At 39.4% G+C, this 21782-nt stretch overlaps 1 protein-coding gene across 2 annotated transcripts in view; it reads right to left on the minus strand.

Moving 5' to 3' along the window:
* Window positions 1-21782, minus strand: part of chd7 (chromodomain helicase DNA binding protein 7) — an 85986-nt gene that overhangs the window by 56672 nt on the left and 7532 nt on the right. Inside the window, exon 1 of one of the 2 annotated variants that reach the window (XM_038271551.1) lies at window positions 1192-2620. In XM_038271551.1, the coding sequence (XP_038127479.1) occupies window positions 1192-2620 (1429 nt within the window). Of the gene's footprint in view, window positions 1-1191; window positions 2717-21782 lie in introns of those variants that run through there. The other variant, XM_038271545.1, reaches the window with a different exon arrangement.

Consider the following 21782-nt stretch of genomic DNA (forward strand, 5'->3'; position numbering starts at 1 on the left):
GCAGATCAGACCAATTTTCCTATAAAATTCAGTATTAATTCAGGGTTTACCAGCATTGCTTTCTAACAGTGAACAGAAATTCTTACCAAACCCAACAATTGTGCTACATACTCTCAACCTGATAAAAAAAAAAACAAAAAAAAAAACACCTCGTTTGTTTTCCTTTTAAACTTTAATTTACACGATAATCAATATTCAGATATAACCAAGATTAAAACAGATATATTAAAAAGATTAATTTGCCTCAAGTTTTAAACAAAGCCTATGTAAATTGAAAAAAATTGTGTTATTTCTGTAGCAGCCACCTTCAGCCGCTTATCTGACCAAAACAAGGCCAGCTAAACCAACATGACAAAAACATCTAACAGAAAGAAGGAGAAAAAAAGAACCTTCTCATAAGCCAAACAGAAAGTGTTATTTAGAGATACTTTCTACACGAAAAGGAAGGAAAGACAAAACCAAAACGCTGAAGCATGCCACATGCTAGCTGGGCCAATGCTACGAACACTACCACTTCAATAGTAAAAGGAGCCTAAAAAGGCCTGGAAAGCTCCTGTATTTACAAAAATACAGCAGTAGTCCTCCCATAAGACATAGGCTAACTCTACCATCATATATTATAAACTCTTTGTAATACTTTCTGCTTTTATAAAATTGAAAATAACATTCAGCTACTACATAAAAGAAAAGAGCATTTGCATGGACAAGATCCTTGTTTACTTTATCAAAAATGTGTTTTGCATGCACCAGACCCAAGCTTGTTTTGAAAAACAAATTACTTAAGTTAACAATTATCCTACTTTATCCCGCAATAGTAAAATTTTTTGTATCCACTCTAAATTGAGCAGCAAATGAAAGAACAGTGACATACAAGAGATATCTCCTTATAAAATAATAACCAAATTAAATGCAGAGACATCCATAAATGTTATTAAAGTAGGAGAAATTATCATCTTGTCTTTCATTATGCCAAATAAGGAAGTGTCACTAAAGAGTTATACTTTTCCAACTGGAAGCTGAAATATTCCAATTGTAGATTTTGCCTCAATAGATGTGCTAGTTTAATTTAAAGATATTTCTGCTATTGTCCGTGACTAGGACTTTTCTACTAATCAATGGAATGGCATTTTCTCCAAACTGAGAAAAAACATTTTTATTCCAAACTGAAGTAGGAGTTTAAGGTCTCCTCACCTTGTGGTTGCTGGAGCCTGTTCTGCCCGATCTGTGGTCCACGCTGAGGCCCCATGCCAGGATACATTTGCCCTGCACTGGGAGGCATGTTATGGGGCTGCTGGTGCTGTGGGTGTGCTGCAGAAAGAGAGTTTTGGGGAGTTCTCTGTGCATGGGCCATACCGCTGGGAGGTGAATGCATTGCTGTGTATCCTGCAACATCCGGAGGTCCAGCTAGTCCTGCACTAGGGGGTCTTCCCTGTGGGGGAGGAGTTGGAGTTCCCAGAACCCGCATAGGGGACATAGATGGGGGGGAGGGGTAGGATCCCTGAGCTGGGGCGGTGAGGTGAGACTGGGGTTGGTTTGGGGGGATGTTTGGGGGATGGTTTAGGGGATGCATAGGCTGGCCTTGCTGTCCCGCCTGCTGTTGCATTGAGGCAGAGTGGGGCTGGTGGGGTGGAACAGAGGGGTATCGCTGTCCCTGCTGCCCCGGCGCCGAGCTCGTTCCCTGGTTGAACCTTTGGCCCAGCTGCCCTGCTCCAAGGGCCTGGCTGGTGTTAGCGCTGACGTTAGCGTTAGCCCCCTGGCTAATTCCAGGTCCCATGGCAGCGTACTGAGGCTGATAGCCAGGGTACTGGGCACCCCCGAACGGTGCCATGCCCTGTTGGTGCTGGTGGGGGTGTGGAGGTTGTCTAGAAGGGGAGTGTGGGTATCGAGGTGTGTGGCCCATGTTAGGATAGTTCTGGGGCTGGGGCTGTCTCATCTGGACGCCCCCCATCCCAACATGTCCTAAGTAGTGAGATGGGTCCTGAGCTGGAACAGGGGCCATGCTCTGTGGAGGGTAGTGTTGGTTCATGCGAGTTGCACTTGATGTAGGAGGACCTTGCATGCCAGCATAATTGCCTTGAGACATTTGGTAGCTTCCCATCTGGTTGGGACCAGCCCCTGATGGTGCTGAAGCCTGCTGATACACAGATCTGCTCTGCTGCTGCGGGCCCCAAACTCCACCTCCACTTCCTGCTCCTCCTCCCCCAGCGTCCCCCTGGTACCCATGGTGAGGGTTGGAAGAGTTAGCTGGGCTGCTGTGGTAGTGGGAGGTCATGCCATTCATGGCCGTGTTCACATTGGGTGACCCCTGGTTTGGACCGTTCTGGGCCATCATCCGTCCCCCGGTGGCGCCCGGCTGATCGTAGCCTGTGTAAGGGCTGTGCTCATACATCTGCCCCAGTTTGGACTGCCCCGGTCCGGCTCCGGTGCCATGAAGCATCCCTTGGTGGTAAGCCCTATTTCCCTGGTGCTCGTGGTTCAGAGATTGATTTGCCGGCTGGACTAGCGGGTTGGCCTGACCAGCCGCTGACTGCTGGGGAAAGCAGTCCCCCAAACTATCCAACCCGTCTGAGAACAACCCTGCATCATCACCAAAGAGGCTCAGCATCCCTGGATCCGCCATGGCTGGGTGGTGGACCCACAGATGGGAGATGTGCTGTGAAGTGAAGAGCTAAGCACTAATTTGAAGCTTTCCACTCCATCGTCCTCATTAAGGTTCCTGGAGAAACAGGTGGGGGAACAGAAACAGACAAAAGAAGAAGTTAGTGATCATACTAATAACAGCAAAAAGCTGCTTTAAGCCATTGTTTTAATGAATTATTTGTGGTATTAGACCAGCTGACTGATTAATAAAATCTACTATTACTTTCCAATACATGAAAAGGCTAGCATTAACGTAGCTTTTGTTGTAGATACCCTCCTGATGTTTGCTGTACGAATAAAGGGCTTAGTCTTTTAATAATTTTCTAAAGCTAAGTGTAACATCACTTTGAAGCTTAAAAGTTAGAAGAAATGAAAAGGTGTTTAAAGACTACCAAAGTTATTTAAAAGAGATTTCAGGTTATTCAACCACAAACAAGGCGGAGAAAAGAAAAAGAAAAATAGACAGTTCACATCAGTGTCCTCTGCACCCTGCCCCCCAAACTCCAATTCACAACTAAACAAAAGAACTTCTTTCTTTGCTAACACACATTTGGAGTCACAAAGTGTGCCCCCCCCCCCCCAATCAGTGTGTGTTAGAACAAAGGGCCGAGCAGATGCAGCTCTGTTTAAACAGCAGCAGCTGCCAGAAATCAGCCAGCCAACAGGGCAGACAGACCAACCTACAGCCAGTCACTACTTAGCTACTCGGATGGCAGCCTTTTCAATAACTACTCAGGCAGTGCAGGCAGATGTTTCGAGACACCAGAACTAAACACCTGCATGCTACCATCTAGGTTTAAGACCCCCTCCTCCTAGAAAGCAAAAAGAAAAACACATTCAGGGGGCAGACTTAAATTGATGCAAAACAAGCCATGTTAAAATTAGAAAGACCGATATGAATTTAATTGCCATTCTACTGATGTGGCAGCCCACGGAACGTCCCATTCTGCGTGAGCGAGACGGTAGGTGGATTGAAGCATGCAGTTTGAGTAGTGGAGAGCGGGACAGGGAGGAGGTGGGGGAGGTTTGCTTGTTGCTTCTAAGCCGTGCAAAAACAACACCCAAGCCAACTTCTACCGCTGCATGGTTTCCCTCCCCCTTGCACCTCGTTTCTCTCTTCCTCCACAATTCTCCCCTCCCACCCACTATTTTCCCCTCAGCCACTTATGGGTTCATTACAGAACACAGCAGGTATCAGGGACCAAACCCTCATTATTTCCCCTTACAGAGTGGGCAAACATTAGTAACTTTCCCTTATCAATAAATATTGTGTGGCTCAATTTGATTATACCCTCATATAAAATCCATGGTCTTTAATTTTGTGGTGCTTCAGCCCCATCACTATTATTCTGAGGCAGCAATTTAAAAGGTGCTAGCAGTAAGCTAACAGCTACAGAGAGCCATCAGTGCATGCATCTGCAGTTTTTTCAGTTTTAACACCAGCGATTCATATCTTTTAGCAAAAAAAATTTCCGTATTTTTAAATGCTAGCATCAGTATAGACTTAGAATTTCACATGAGGCTGTATATTAGGAGAAGTGTTTCCATTAAAGCTTTTTATTCGAGTAGAAGGGTTTGATCGAAACAGAAAATTAATATCAACTCATCACATTTTGCTAAGGTTGATGCTTAGCTTGAGGGGATTTTATACTTTTTTGAAAAAGTTAAAACGTGCTATAGAGGAGATGAAAATATACTTGTTGAATAAGTTCGGACCAATAAAACAAAAAGACTGATCAGCCGGTTCCCTTTTCGACATCTCCAGATGGATGGTAACATCGCTAGCACTTGCTCTCATGATAAAGTTTAACTCACCTGATTAAAACATTCATTAAAACCTAATAATCCATGGTACACAGATAACTGTTTTCTAGCTTGAATTCTTTTTTTATTAAAGCCAAGCGGAACATTAATGTAAGATAAAATCATGCTTTGCTCCTTTGCATCACCTGGTTAAAACTCAAACAGCTCCAACTTTGGACTGTAAAATCTACCTTCAGTTATCTAGAATTCAAACCTTAACAAAATCTGTAATTTTCCTATGAAAAAGCAAACTGATGCTGTTGAAGACTAACCTGGCAACAGCCAGATGCATGTCTCGCTCCGCCTAGCTCCGCTCACATACATCTGGGAACCCGCCATAGGAATTGCCTTTACTGAAGGCTGGGCCTTATCAAAACTCCTTGCATATGATTGGATAAGCCACTTGTCTGTCATCTTTATTGACGTGCTATTTCAACCACTCACACCGAAGCTAACCCGTGACGCTGTGAGAGGAGGAGCCATTTGGTAGATCAAGCTCTTGCCAAATTCGGTCGGGAGAAGGGCGAAAACATTGTTTCCACCAACAAAAGCCTTCAAAGCCGTTCTCTGATGTTCTTTTGATGAAACAATATCAGATAGATTGGACAACACAGAAGAAATAGCAGCATCAATGCTAACGCTTGCTTCCTCAATGCGAGCCGCCATTGTTGTTGGAATCTCACGGTCGCTTCTCCACTCCAGGACACACCCACCCTGCGTCCTGATTGGACACACCATAAATTCGGTTGGGGAAATCACTTTCAATGAGCGGGTTCCCAGATGTATGTGAGTGGAGCTGGGCGGAGCGTGACATGCATCTGGCTGTTGTCAGGTTAGTTGAAGACGGGATTTAGGAGAAAGTCAGACACCATTTGGTTAACATCTACTCCGTCAGAGTCTAAACAGGGACAGTTATGTAGACCATATTGAACCAGACCAAGACAGCAACAAAAAAGAAAAAAAAGAAAAGACATCTCCTTGAGGATTTTACAGCGTCAGGTAAGAGCATTTCGTTTTGTTGTGTAAACAGAATTAACAAGTCTTTCCCAGCATCGCTTCATAAACCCTAATCAAGCTACCAAAACAAGCCCTATTCAGTTTAATAAGCTCCAAAGCTGAGAGACAACCTAGGACGCACAGCGATATTTGATCACCGATTTTTCATCACTTGGAGCAAAACAGTACTGACCATTAAATATTTTCTTTAATTTCTGGCACCCTACAAGTTACATCTTCACACAGAGACTTTATAGTAAATGCAACAGTCAACAGAAAGATATTGACTGTTTTGATTTTTGTTTACATTGATAGAAAATATTTCACGTGCTGATTTTAGGTAAATTTTAGCCTTTCCGTACGTGTTAAAAGAGAAATGACTGAACTGTATCCCATTCTAGCTTTTTTATGAAATCATGAACAGACATGAGTGTTTCAGAAAGGTCTATTTAGATACAGGATTTGGTAGGAAACTTGATATCAAGCGCCAAGCATTCCTTCTCTGCACTTCATTGCTATATTTGGTTAAACTCTCAGACGCATAAAAGCCCACACGCAATTCAGATGATGGTAGGTGAGATGCTACAGCTCACAGTAAATGATGGGAACAACCATGTGGAAAATGTGGTTTAATTGCAAACAAAAACTGACATTAAAAAAAAACTATGTAGCTGTTCCTTCTATAGGTTCAAATGAGTTTCCTTTGAGGTATATTTAATCAGCCGAACCAAAAACTGAAATGCTATCCTGCTAAGCCCTTTGTGGCCAGTCATACATCAAAAGTTGATAAGTGAGTTTTTAAAAATCAAGATGCATTCTTGGACGACCGGAGTTGCCATATGGCTTTAATGTTGACACAAAAGCAAGAACACATCAGGATTCTACGCATTTTATTCCTTTTTTAAATGATGTTACCAAATGGTTCAGGGATCCTGAGAAACCACTTCAAATTATAATTCCTTTTCATACCAACTTACCTGGATCCAGCTTTAAACTCTGCACCTGAGTCACACAAACTATACGGCTTCACTACATCCCTCCCTCGTCCCTCTATACTAGTACCAGTCAGCAGATATGCCCCTGGGACTACCTCACTTGGTGAGTCAGGGCCCTAACAGGCTGACTGCCCAACACCCCACGCCTTCACAGAACGCATGGAGGGCAAAAAAAGAAACAGCATAATCAACATTGTGGAAGAGGTTCTTAAATAAAGAACAGTAAACTAAGTCTGGGAAGAAAAAAAAAATTGCTGTTCCTATACAGACAAAACCAAGCAAATTCCACAAACCTTTATCTTTAAGACTTCACCTAAAACTAAAACAGGACTATAGAAATATGACTCAGTATATACTGCATAAACCCCATGCTGCATCTTCTTCTTTTTGACTATAGAGCCGATGTAACAAGTACATTTCTCCACTGTGAGATTAATAAAGTCAATCAATCAAATATCTTTAAGTTTGAAATAAAAACAAATGTTATTTTATGAACAAACAGGTCTAAATATATAGTATATCAGCACACCATAATGTTTAGTTTTGTATTTTTGATTTGTCGAACTGATTACTAACAGAAAAAAACTCAAGACATCCCCAGACAGTCATGTTTGTGGTTATGTGTGAGGTTTGCAGAGTCATGTAGTTAATGCCAAAATTGTTCCAACAGGCTCTCTAATGAAGGGCTCTGAGGGTCCAGCTATTCCATGTATGCTTTGAAATTCATCTGAAAGTGCAGGTCGAATGCCAAGCACGGTCTGGATGTTAGAGTGCTACTAACAGGTTTCTAAAATCCATTATAATAGATTCAATTTATTGAGTGCATCACTCTTTTTACCCATGTTCTGACCTTGAACTAACAGAACTCATTTATTTATAAACAAAATATATTTCTTCTTAAAAAGGCAAATTCTCACAGAAAATAATATAAATACATGACCTAAGGTAACTAACTATCTGCATTCAAAGCTAAATCCTCCAAAAGGAGGTTGGATGTAAAACTAATATCAAGATGAGCTAAATTCAAAAAACCAGTTGCCACTTGCTTAACATTGAACCGCAGCCAGGGAAGATTTCATTACTTTAAAATGGGAGACATGATATAGGTTATGACTTGTTGAGTTTAGGCCATATATTTTAGCAGATTATGGAGAAGATTGTAGTAGAAAATTTTCAGTTTTAATCTGCAGAAGTGAACTACTTAATAAATGTATCAATATGCTCTACTTTAGCAGATTGAGGAGCCTAAATACAGTAATGTACATCTACACCGCCATTCACCTTGGATTAAATGATGGAAACGGCAAGAAGGCTTCAGTAGCATGAAGGCAGCAGATATTGGTTAAAGTGTAGAAAGAGAAAACACTGAGAAGTAGATTTCTTTCATAGTATACAGGTGCTGGTCATAAAATTAGAATATCATGAAAAAGTAGATTGATTTCAGTAATTCCATTTAAAAAGTGAAACTAGTATATTATATTGATACATTACATACAAACTCATATATTTCAGATGTTTATTTTGTTTAATTTTGATGATTACAAATGACAACAAATGAAAATCTCAAATTCATCATATCAGAAAATTAGAATATTGTGAAAAGGTTCAAAATTGATGGCCCCTGGTGCCACACTCTAATCAGCTAATTAACTCAAACCACCTGCAAAAGCCTTTAAATGGTCTTTCAGTCTAGTTCTATAGGCTACACAATCATGGGGAAGACTGCTGACTTGACAGTTGTCCAAAAGACGACCATCGACACCTTGCACAAGGAGGGCAAGACACAAAAGGTCATCGCTAAAGAGGCTGGCTGTTCACAGAGCTCAGTGTCCAAGCACATTAATAGAGAGGCGAAGGGAAGGAAAAGATGTGGTCGAAAAAAGTGTACAAGCAAGAGAGATAACCGCACCCTGGAGAGGATTGTGAAACAAAACCCATTCAAAAATGTGGGGGAGATTCACAAAGAGTGGACTGCAGCTGGAGTGAGTGCTTCAAGAACCACCACACACAGACGTATGAAAGACATGGGTTTCTGCTGTCGCATTCCTTGTGTCAAGCCACTCTTGAACCACAGACAGCGTCAGAAGCGTCTTGCCTGGGCTAAAGAGAAACAGGACTGGACTGCTGGTGAGTGGTCCAAAGTCATGTTCTCTGATGAAAGTAAATTTTGCATTTCCTTTGGAAATCAAGGTCCCAGAGTCTGGAGGAAAAGAAGAGAGGCACTTCATCCACGTTGCTTGAAGTCCAGTGTAAAGTTTCCACAGTCAGTGATGGTTTGGGGTGCCATGTCATCTGCTGGTGTTGGTCCATTGTGTTTTCTGAGGTCCAGGGTCAACGCAGCCACATACCAGGAAGTTTTAGAGCACTTCATGCTTCCTGCAGCTGACCAACTTTTTGGAGATGCAGATTTCATTTTCCAACAGGACTTGGCACCTGCACACAGTGCCAAAGCTACCAGTACCTGGTTGAAGGACCATGGTATCCCTGTTCTTAATTGGCCAGCAAACTCTCCTGACCTTAACCCCATAGAAAATCTATGGGGTATTGTGAAGAAGAAGATGCAATACACCAGACCCAACAATTCAGAAGAGCTAAAAGCCACTATTAGAGCAACCTGGGCTATCATAACACCTGAGCAGTGTCACAGACTGATCGACTCCATGCCACGCCGCATTGCTGCAGTAATACAGGCCAAAGGAGGCCCAACTAAATACTGAGTGCTGTACATGCTCATACTTTTCATGTTCATACTTTTCAGTTGGCCAACATTTCTATAAATCCTTTGTTTTTATTGGTCTTCAGTAATATTCTAATTTTCTGATATGATGAATTTGAGATTTTCATTTGTTGTCATTTGTAATCATCAAAATTAAACAAAATAAACATCTGAAATATATGAGTTTGTATGTAATGTATGAATATAATATACAAGTTTCACTTTTTAAATGGAATTACTGAAATCAATCTACTTTTTCATGATATTCTAATTTTATGACCAGCACCTGTAGATGTTTCATTTTGAGAGGAATCTGAAGCCAAAAATGCCGTTTGATTTTCTGATAAAGCTGCGACTGTAGTAAATTAAAGTCATACTGCTATTTAAATTATGATTCCTAACTAAAACAAACCTGGGTGAATCACAGCGTGCTGAAGGGAGCAGAGGTGAGCCCTTAATTAAGACCAGTATCTCCTAATTTAGTCTATTTTAATTTAACTAATTTAATTTTCAGCATTCAAAATAAACACTAGTCACGTTTATCACATTTTATATCATGAAATTATTCCATCATTTGCATTTATGACAGCTTACATGGACTAAATCAACAACATTTAAATCTTAAAACTACATCATTTGCATTTATGACAGTTTACATGGACTAAATCAACAACATTTAAATCTTAAAACAATTTTTTTTTTTATCTATAGCCGCTTTAATTTAAAATAACTTCTGACAGTTCAGGTCTGTCAGCTGTTGGAGCGGGTTGCACAGCTAGATTATGAAGTGTGCTGCGGCTGAAAGGCTGTTTTCTTGCAATTCAATCACTACAGGAAGGACAAAAAAAGTTTCACCATGTGTCTGTGTGTTTGGCAGGTGAGAGTAATTGAGTGTAATTTCACATCCTTTGCAGCAAGCTACTATGAAGGCAACCGATTTCCTGTCAGCTGTGTCAGAGACACACTACTTAGACCATGAATTATACAATAAAAGATAAATGTAGCTATATGAGCACTCAGGCTGCGGTGCATGTGTGTTTGTGCACAACTGTATGAATGATTTAATCAGACCACAGCTTTAGTTAAAAGAAGAAAAGCAAGAGATTATTGGCTCTACTGAGACACCTTGTGTCTCTGACCTGTTGCCCCGAGGATGCACCTCATCTGTAGCTAGGGCTCAGCTTGTATCTACATCTCCACTCTTTGCTCACATGCATTTCAACCTTCCTGCTGTTTATTGTGAACACCTCAATGAAACTTATTTATGTCACCAAAAAAACATGAGCCCTCGGCTCCCTTCTAATTTGTTTTCTTAACCACATCCTCCACCAGCTCAGATTAAACTTCAGCTCTCGACGTCTTTTTTTTGGCAGTAAACCGTAATATGCAAACACATGCACAACCTTGCACCAACACAGGGCTGTCATTGCAGTGGGAATTAAGTGACAGGACAACGTGCAGGTTCAGATGCAAAATCTCAAAGGATGAAGAGTTTAGCTCTTGCTGTGCCCTCTGTGCTTTTCTCTGCTCCACCTGCTGAGAAGAACACGTGGAGACGAGTGGGGCAGACATTATGTCGCATCTAATGCGAGCGCCGTAGAAAACATGTAAAAACACCTAATGTTCTGCTGCACTGCTGCCTAAAACCTGGACCTGTTATACCTTCAAAATGATGGAAACACAGACGGCAAAATTCAAGATAAGGAAGCAAACCGCTGCAGAGAAAAGTGCTGCGTACCATCTGCTCAGCTGATAATCCGCGCCACATTGGACCACGCAGCTCAAATTTGCCTGCTCCTTACAGATACCTGAAGCCACACACCGGCTCCAGCACATCCCAAATATAAGGTTTCTCTACCTTTATTTCTGGAAACATGACTCCTATAACTTAACAAGATCTCCATCCGTTGTTATGAAAGTCATCTTGTATGATAGGACTGGCTCTAAAAACAGGAGCTGAATAATAAACCATGAAGCAGGTTAAGAGGATGTAACGGCAAACGGTACTCAGGTTAGACAATGATTAATGAGCAGTAAATCAATTTATATCCAAGCAAAGGTTGTCTGAAGACTAGAAGGTCCTGGGTCACAATCATGGCTGAAGCCTTTATGTATGGGGCTTTGATGTTCTCCATGTGAATGAAAGGGGTGGTTCGAAAATGCATGCATGAATCAGTGTCTAAATCCATGTAGTTCTGATATAAGGCATATGATTGGTCTGATCAGCAGCCTTCCAATATCCCTGCAGGAACAAATGGATGAAATCAAAATGCAACAAACTCCATCCACATACAATGGCCTGAACTAATGCAACTATGGCACTATTTTGTTGAATTTTGCAACGACAACATCCATATTAATTAACCCATATTTTGCTCGCTCTCTTTTGCTTCCATCATCCAGATGCCCTTACCGCTCCCCTTGAACTTTACTGTCATTAATTCAAATCTAAAACAGGCTTGTGCATCAAGGGCAGTGAAGGTCTCTCTAACTGGCTGAATATATTACCAGCATGCAAAGCTTGATTGCATGGGACTTGAAATTCGATCGTCAACCAAATGCTGCATCCGAGCAGTTCTCTGCAATATCACATCATTATACGTCCCCACGCAGCTATACAACTTGTTAAACGAGATCAACCAGTAAGATGTTTATGTACACAGTTTTTTTTGTTTAATATTCAAACTGTGTGGCATGATTACATGTTTCTGTGTTAAATCAGCTGCTTTTACAGTTGATTTCCAAGTAGTTTCATATATATAAAAAAAATGACTTTCCACAACCAGTGGTAACTTATAAATAAGTCTTCCAGTAATATCTTCCTGCCATACTGGTTGGTTTTGGCAGTTGCTCTACATAAAATGCCCAGAATGACCAGGTGGAAATGATTCATTATGATTAGGGCTGTATCTAAAGATAATTTTGCTCATCGATTAAGCTGTTGATTATTTTTTCAATGGATGAATGAATCCATTCATAATCAGATAGCAAAAAGTTTGCTTAAAGATACATTTTAACAGAATTTAAATCAGGTGTAACTAAAACTTTCTACCCGAGTTCTTCTAGACAGACAAAAGTTTAAATTTTAAATTTAAAATATATTATAAATATACACTAATTTTACAATTTTGGTATATTTACTGCTCTAAGTAGGTCGCTCTGTCAGCTAAAGGTATGTATTAGAGTCAATTGATCTCAGTTAACAATTGATTACTAAATTAGTTGATTATTTCAATAATTGATTAATCCAATTCATTATTTCAGCCCTAAATATATGACAAAAATAATATCTTTCACATGTTTAACTTACATTAGCTAAATAAAGTACAACAATGACAGCATGTTGTACATAAAAAATTTAAAAACATTAAACACTAAAATTAATAACCTCAGGGTTTCTACAGCATAAGGCAAGTTAAATTCAAGACTTTTTAAGACTTTTTTTTAAAGAAAAAATTTAAGACAAAATTTACAAGAAACACAAGAAAAACCCGCTTGCAACAATTTAACCCAAAGGTTTATCTTAACATAAACCACTGCACTAATGTTTCAAATTTTGAAAAGCTTCCCATACAGGAAGAAAGCGAAAAACACCCAAATGACAGATATATTTTAACAATTATTTAACTGAATTCACTAACTTTGCTTTAGCAGGGAACAAAACAAATCAGTTTTAAAGTCACAACATAACCAGTGCTAAGTCTTTTTTGCAGCTATTTTTCTTTGCATCGTTTTCTTAGTATGTTTGATTTGGTGATAAGTGGAGGCGTTGCAGAGACAAGGGTGGAACAAAACCGAGAAATACCGTGGAACAAAACCGAGAAATACCGGCTGTTTCTCGGTAACTCGATTTTGACGCTTTGTGTTTCGTGCTTCGCATGTGCGACTCTCCTGCCTTAATTCCCATCGTTCTGAGCTTGAATGCCTTCTTGCACAAAATACACCGTGCTTCATATGTTCCCTGGTTTTAGCCATGGAGAAAACTCTTGGCTGGATAGACAATTTTCGCTACATTACACTTGCTCATATTTTCCAGACAAAAAGTTAATGGTGCATCGCCCAAATGTCCCGGGCGCAACAACGTTTTTATTGGTTCCGCTATCGGGACGGAATCAATAATGGCAAGCCATTATAAAAAAAAAAAAAAAAAAAACATTTGTCAATTTTAACGTTTTATTTAGATTACAAAAATAAATCGTAATAAACATAATCCTATTTATGATGTTTTAAAAAATAAGACCTACAAAAGACTGATTTAAGACATTATAATACCAATTAAGGTCTTAGATTTATTTTGAAGAATTCAATGCCTTTTAAGACTTTTTAAGGACCCGCGGGAACCCTGAACCTAAACGCTGATACTCTAGAGAGTATTCAAGTAATTAACTTAAACAATCAGCAAAAAATTCAACCATCTTAACTCAGTCCAAAAAAAAAGAAGGAAGTATTTAATGAGCACAATGAACAAAGTTTCTTTCTGGAGGCTTTTCCACTTGTTGCTCTCCATCAGTAAAAGGTTTCTGTTTACTAAATAACTTCTGCAGACAGGAAGCGCGATCCAACTAGTAAGCCTTTTTGTCTCAATTTTAGTTCTTGCTTCGTTAGGCTGTGAATAAAAAAAAACAGTTAGGACACAGTCATTAGACATTTAATGACACCATTTTAGGACGCTCGGCACCAGCAGAGGTGGACGCACTTATTTGTGGCTGTTGACTGGGACTTGTGAACAAGTATTTCAATCAGACAATGTGGAGGTTTAATGACTGCAGAGGGTGTTTTTCTGAGTGGAACAGACTCTTCAAATTCCTATCTGTCCAGTGACAGAAAGAGAGGCTCTAGCATTACGGAGAGCTGGGGGGTAATTTGGCTCTGATGGCCGATGGAGTGGTGTTTTATTTTATTTTATTTTTTTAGGGGTGACAGCCTGTGCCTGGTTAACCAAATTGTTTATTAAACTAATCCTGCAGATTAGTATTCAAGACATGCTGGAGCCAACAATGTGAACTGAATGAACTGTTAAAGGTAGAAAAATACTAAACATGCACTCTGTGTTAGTAAATGAAAGCAAGCCATCCAAAATGATTAAAATTACAAACAAATCCAGGGGGAAAAAATACAGAATTTATCACATTTGCTAAATAAAACCACTTTTCCTTCGTTTCCTTATAAGATATTCCTGCTTAAAGACGCTGTTCTTAGGACACTAAGTGAATGCAATGTGCAGCTAGATGTTTCTGTGTGATGGGAAAGGATTTTCCTCCAAGCTTCTGTGTGTTGTTACTGCAAGCAAACTATGTCCCAAAATAAAACTGGAGATTCTGTATCAGGACTTTGACCTTGAAGAGGCAGCAGTTTCCCCTCAAAAGCACAAACACAGGGAAAGGCTTTTAGCTCAGTCGGTGTTAAGACAGGATATGAAACACATTCAACTACAGCTTCCTAGCTCAACATATTGCTCGACCTTTTCTTCACATTCCTGTAAACTGAAAAGTGTGGCATGCACACAATTTTATATGCATATATATGCTTTAATTTAAACCAGGGGAGGTAACCTACTGCTATTTAGGCCCTCCACTGTGGCTCTTCATAACTTTGGCAACATACTAAAAAAAGAGTGTTTTTAAATGCACAAATAAAGGCTAGTTCTGCTTTAATGTCTGTGCTTTTTAAGGCAACAAGAGAATGATCCAAAAAATTTGTTTTTTGCTTAAGTTTGTTAATTTTATTATCAGGCTGCATTCTCCTACTTTATTTTCCATCGATTTGGAACATATTCAAGAAAATCTCCCCACAGTTTGATTACAAAATGAAGCAAAAGATGTTTATTTAACTTCTTGTTTAAACTTAAAACTTTTTATGATTCTAGAATATTTTTATTTATCATGATTGATGGCCAAAATGGCTGACTGGACTGTAAAGGAGGATCACTTCTAAAGTTTTTCCTCGTATTTAAAAGCTGGAGGTTTGGTAGTAGGTGAACCTCTGCCTTAAAAAAAAAGAAAAAAAAAAAAAAAGAACAACTCCCCAGCTGTATTGTCCCAGATGAATAGTCCCCCTACAAGCACGATGTCACCAACAACATAATGCCTCTTCATAGCCATGGTGTGCTCAGGGTAATGGCCAATGCTAGTCTTCCTTCATGCATTCATATGAAAAAAGTCAAAAACCAAAAAGATTTTGGTCTCTTTTAGCCAGAGCACCTTCCTTTGCTTCCTTGCAGCATGTATAGTGGTTTGAAACAGAGCTGTAGCACCATGATAGAGACCAGGATAGGTTTCACTAGAAACAGGCTTTACTGATGTCCACCAAAGAGGGTCATATCCAAAGGTCGACTCAAAAAACAAAATAAAACAAACAAAAAAGATGGAAAAGTGCTACCAACATTACAGCAGGGATTGAATAGTTAAGGAATCAGCCTTTGCTCAGACCATACAAACTCTTTTAGAGACGATACATGAGAAGATCAGCTCCAGATCTTTGAGAACCATGAATGTCACTGTGTTCTGTACCACACTGAAGCAGAGCATGGTCTCCTGTCTTTGGAAACTGGGCTCAAGGAGCATTTAAACCTATGATTTTGACCTCAGACACTTCTGAGAGGACCACTGTCTGCTATTGAACCTAGCTGACCAAGCAAGTAAACAGGCAATGATGTGAAAGAGCTTATGAGGAGTATGAAAACGTTCAGAAGGCACCATATAAATCCCGCCTCACCCCCCAAAGAGAACAGAAATAAACAATCAGGCCACCCTAGAACACTTGTATTCGAGTAGAAAAATAATCTGGCAATCACCACACAGGCTCAGAATTTCACAGGCTGAGCAGATCTGTGAAACCACAATTATCGAGGCCACCCGTTCAGCCAAGCCGAAACCACAGAATATCACTGCCAACGTGGTGCAAATGAACGGCCTCTCTGGCAGTTAGCAGCATCACAAAGTGCTCCAGTGTTGTCAATCAGACACAGACCTTCATTTAGAAGAAACTCAACATAAAACCACTAATGCAGATCTCAGCCAAACAGAGCTTGCATTTCATTTCTATACAGATGAATGCATTCAAATGTAGGACTGCATTTTATCCTGCTGGATTAAAGCAGCTAGTATTCAACACAAACTTGTCGTATTGACTCTGCACCAGGTGAAGCAAGTTGTAAGGCTGGCTGAAGACATCCTGGTGATGTCGCTTCATGTAAACCCTTGCAGGAATAAAAATAAATAAATAAATAAAACAACTCTAGTTCTTCCATGACACACCTTTCCTCGCTTCTGCTCTTAATTATAACGTTTGAAAGCCAGAGGAATGCTGCGAACCATTTGCGTCAAACTGCTGCTCTGCATCTAGAACTTCCATGGTGAATTCCTACTTTTAATGGTACTTTGGATTACTTCTTTCTCCTAACAAAAAAGCTAAGCAATAAAAAAATCACTTATGAAGGGTATGGAGAGTCAGTCTGTGGTTAAGGAAGGAAAAAACGGGAGGGAGATTAGCTAACAGTGCCTCAATGCCGTCTTGTCTGCGCCGTCGACAGTTTGGCAGCTAAACTGTCTGTAGCCTCCAGGCTTTACTACAGGCTCTGCCATATCAACAACACCATGTTTCCTCTGAGACACAGACAGACAAACAAACTAAAGCCGTAGAAACAAAGTACGGTGGCAGCCTAGCAGATTCAACACCTGGAGAGAGAAAAAAAAAAAAAAAAAGAGTGATCTCCCTCTTCCTCTGGAGGACACGTGTGCTCCCACCCACCTCCCATTACCACCAGGATCTAAGCCACCATAATTTATACCTTTGTTCCCAAATGGAGGACAGCATGCAGGAGCTGGCTAGCTGCGTGTGTAATTACGCTCAAGTGAGGGGATGCAGGGCCGTGTGTTTTGGGGCAGGGATTTGAGGCCCGGAAGGAAGGAAGAGTGGGGGGGTGGGGTGTGTGTGTGTGTGTGTGTGTGTGTGGGGGGGGGAGATCAAGAGAGCGAGAACAGAAAAAAAGAACGAAAGAAGCAGTGAAGCTAGAGAAAATCTGGTTATTTTACGCACGGCTGCTTTGTTAATAGACACTGTGTGTGTGTGTGTGAGTTTGGGGGAGGGGGTGGTCGAAGGGGGTGGGTCAGCAGGAAAGGGCTGTGTTTATCCAATCTGTTCCCTGCCTTTACCATGTGGTAGGAAAAACCACTGGCCGACTCTTGGTCTGATCCCAGAGGACACAGAGCCAGAGACGGACAGACAGAGAGAGAAGTAGGCCACGGGGGGTGGCCAAGAAAACCTGCTGGCAGAGCGAGAGAGAGCGAGAGAGAGAGAGCACGAGGGTTTGTGTGTTCATGTGCTCACTGAGCTTAAGAACCTGTTATGTGGTTTCCAAAACTGACTCCGAGTCTCTAGAAATCACAAGTGAGTTGAAGTGTGCGAGGACAATGAAACAAAGAGACCAAACAGCACTATGAGTTTCTGTCTGTCGCATCAAAGTCCTACAACTGATGAAAAAAACTAAAACGTTCAGAAATGTATAAGGCTTGAAAGTAGAAACTAGTGCACTTCTGGGAAAGCTGGGATTAAACTGATCAGAGGCTGCACATCATGAGACACCAAATAACAGGCTAAATGTATTCCCACGTGTCTCTACAGCTTCTAAACCACAGAGTCCACCAACAACCAGGTCAGATGAAAGGAAATCAACTACCCCTGAATTGGGAAAGTAAAAGATGTCTACAAAAGTGTCATTTTTAAGGATTACATAGATACGCAAGGTGGGTAAAAATATCATTTTTTTCCTCCACAAATAAATATTGATTCAGATAAGTCATATTCGATTAGTTCCCCTTGACCAGCAGGTTTGTGATCCAGTTCTGTGTGATGCTAATAAAAGGCAGAGTAAAACTTTAACATAGCATTGATACAGTGGCAGACCGGCATATGGGACATCCAGAGAGCAGTGGCCGCCAACCTTGTAGTAACGCAGTTGGTTTGGGGTGCAAACACCTTCAATTTGTCTCATCTACTCCATTCAGCTGCAGAGCGAACTGGTTTACGAGCGATCGCTACAGGGCTGCAGCACAGGAAATAATTTTTCCCTTAAAGATCAGTCAACCAAAATGCATATTACTCATACAGCTGTGGCTCGATTAAGTCATGTTATTAATCTGTGGAACACAACATATTGGGCAATATATCGATTTTACTGATTAATCGAACTAATATATTTTTATACTTTTTTGGTCTTTAAAAGTGTTACAGCTTGTATTTAGTTACACTTCTGGTCAACTTTCCAATAAAACAAAAAGAAAAAAGAAAAGAAAGTTTTCATAATCAAGTTCTGTTCATTTGTTTTTATAAAAAAGGAAAAAAAAATTTCTAGATTTAATTTCTAAGCCACACCATCCAGCTATAGTGGAACATAACATGTCAATCACTGACTCCATTAGCAATATATAAATACTTTAAGTCCAGATTTGTGGGTAGGTAGCACTAAATGAGAAAACAGGAAGCCTACATTTAAGTGCGGCAACATCTCTGACTTGTAGTCCACTACAGATGGAGTAATGATAACGAGAGAGACAACCTGATTGATGGTGCAGCAGAAATAGTTTCTGCAGAGGTTAGAGTGAAAAATGTAAGTTTACCAATTTGGTGTGGATATATATATATATATATATATATATATATATATATATATATATATATATATATATATATATATATATATATATATATATATATATATATATATATATATATATATATATATATATATATATATATATATATACATATACACACACACACAGATACACACACACACACATACACACCCCTTTACTTTTAGATGTCAATCCAGCAGTTTAAACTGAGCCAGTCTGTCTCCACCTTCCAGGTACCCATTTCTACCTGTGCAGCCCAGAGCACATGTTCCCCAGAAGTATTACCCTGCTATGCAACTTATTTTCAGATATGTTTCTCAGGGGAAATAAAAACCCTTCGGCTTTAAGAGCGCTTTAATTGAATTTTAACTCTCTATTTGCTTTTTTTTTTTTTTTTAACTCATGGATATTGTTAAAAAAATATATCCACTGATATAGCATGGTTGCTCATAAAGACGAAGTGATGAACAACTAAAATGTATCAACTGTTACAAAATAAAATTGTGTGCTTCTACTTGTGTATATATATTTAAGGATTTAAATCGATATTGAATTACACTGTGAACAAAATAATTGAAATAGAAATTGTAAAGTTCCTAACATTACCCAATCCTAATGTTTAATGTGTAAATATCCAATTTGTTCACATCAAATATGCGTTTATGGATGCCTTCTGGTCAGGCTTCTCTTCCCCCACCGATCCTGGTATGAACAGGGCCCTTTTATTAATAGCAGGGGCTCTTTTGGTTGGGGAAAGGAATGGCAGCAAGTGTTAAAATAAACAGAAAAAAAGAGCTGTGATACACCCCAGGACTGCAACGTACAATTATTTTGCTTATTGCCTAATCTGTCGATAATCTTTTTAATCATTTAATTAGTAATTGGATAACAAAACGTTCCTTAAAGAAGAACTTTCTACAGAATTGAATCAGGTCAAGCTAAAACTTTTCCGCTTCAGGATTTCTGGACAGAGAACATCGACAGGTGGTAAAAAAAAAAAAGTTTTGTATCCAATTGCAAAATATTTATAATTTTTTTTTTTACAATTTTGGTATAATTACTCCTCTGAGTGGGTCGCTCTGTCAGCGAAAGGTATATTTTGGAGTCTCTACACTCCCATTAATAATTAATCACTAAATTTGTTGATTATTTCAATAATCGATTAATCACAATTGATCCGATTGTTTCAGTTTAATTCACCCTGAACATGTGAATCAACCATTACATCTAAAGAAACAATTTGTTTTTGTTTTTCATTTTAGTGTCCTAATTTTCCAATATTTAATTTGGTTTTAAAGTTTGGATTTTCCAGTGAGCTGTTTAATCACCTTCATTTGTAAAGTTAACACTTTTTTTTTGTTCATTAAGAAGAAAAATGCATGTTCTGCTTACTGTTAAGGTTCTCAAAAGCTGATCAACAAATCAATTCAACTGTGGATTCATAATAATTCAACAAGTCACGTTTCAAATGAAGTTTAGTCTTAGTGAATACAATTTGTTTTTTTATGAAAGGAAACTAAGGCTAGGTTGACACAGAACGTGACCCAAATCTTATTTTTTGCCCATATGTGACCTGTATCTAATCTTTTCATTTCAGTCTGAACAACACAGATCCGATTTTTTCCAATGCGACCCAGGCCACTTGGCTATGTGGTCCTGAATCCGATATGAATCCGATCTTTTCAAATGCAACCCGTGTCTGAACAGCCAGGTGGCATTCATCGGACCTGAACATCATTAATACCCAACAAAGGTCACTATTCTGCGTCTTGCTTCACAGAAGTGGGAAGAAAAACAACAACCATGGCGGACGATGATTAGGCGAGCCGTCTTTTTATTAACCATCTTGAAGAGATTGAGTTTTTAAGGTGAGGAAAGATCACTAGATGTGCTCAAGCATTATCATCCATGTTTACTTCCGTAAACACAGAGCATGCTTGCTTTAATGTCATTGCGTCCTCTGCTGCGCATGCGGGACACTTGCATTGTATGAATGCAGTTCACAAAGGAGATCACATACAAGTTGCATATATTTGGAAATAGGGGTGGGTATCATCTGGGAAGAGCTGATTCGATTCAATTCTCGATACATAGCTCAGCTAGATTTGACTTCAATATCGATATTTTTACTTTCAAATTACTACTCAAAGTCATTCATTCAAAAAAAACCCAGCCAAATATTATATTTATGTGCAATTTATAAGTAAGCAAAAAAAAGTGCATTTGGTTCAATGCATTTAACATATTACAGAGACCAAAAATTTGCCCAGTTTTCTTGGACAATGTTGTTCCATTCCGCAAATTCTGCCCCGCTGTGAACAGTAAAAGTGCGCTGTAATAACGCCCCCTAGGGGTAGGGAGGTATATCGATATTGAAAACCAGAATACCGATATTAAATAGTTTTTTAAAAACATCAATATTAATCTTTATATCCATCTTTATGCCCAGCCCTATTTGGAAAAGTGAACGGCAAGGCAAAAAAAAAATAAAAAAATCGGAATTGAGCATTAAGGCCTTCAGTGTTAACGTAGCCTAAGACAATTTATTGTGTATTAAGATGACAGCGGATCAGAGGGCATTTCCAGAACCTTTTAATGTTGGATTTGAGGGAGCCATGTAGCGTCTTTACTAAAAGCATAAACTCAACGTTTATGAGTACATATTAGGTGTGTGGCTCTGCAGCTTTCACGCTCAACCCCATGATTGGTCGATTAGCTAAAACCACAGAAATCCTTTTTAAGAAACTAATCAGAAAAGAACTCGGGTTAGGGTTGATTTGTCATTTCAGTGGAACTCATAAAATAAGAAATGTTTTCAAATTCTGATAATTTATTATGAAGGAAGTTAATTTCAAGGAATTGCCCATAATTAAGTCTTAAAAGGTGAGGTGAATGTTATGCAGAAACCAAAAGATAAATAGGTAAAATGTCAGTTATAGTTTTTTTCCAAGCTCAGAACAAAGATAACTGAATACCAACTTTCTCGTGATGCATGTA

This window comes from Cyprinodon tularosa, unplaced genomic scaffold (assembly GCF_016077235.1).
Source record: "Cyprinodon tularosa strain WSP-4 unplaced genomic scaffold, ASM1607723v1 ctg12, whole genome shotgun sequence".
Taxonomy (NCBI): Eukaryota; Metazoa; Chordata; class Actinopteri; order Cyprinodontiformes; family Cyprinodontidae; genus Cyprinodon; species Cyprinodon tularosa.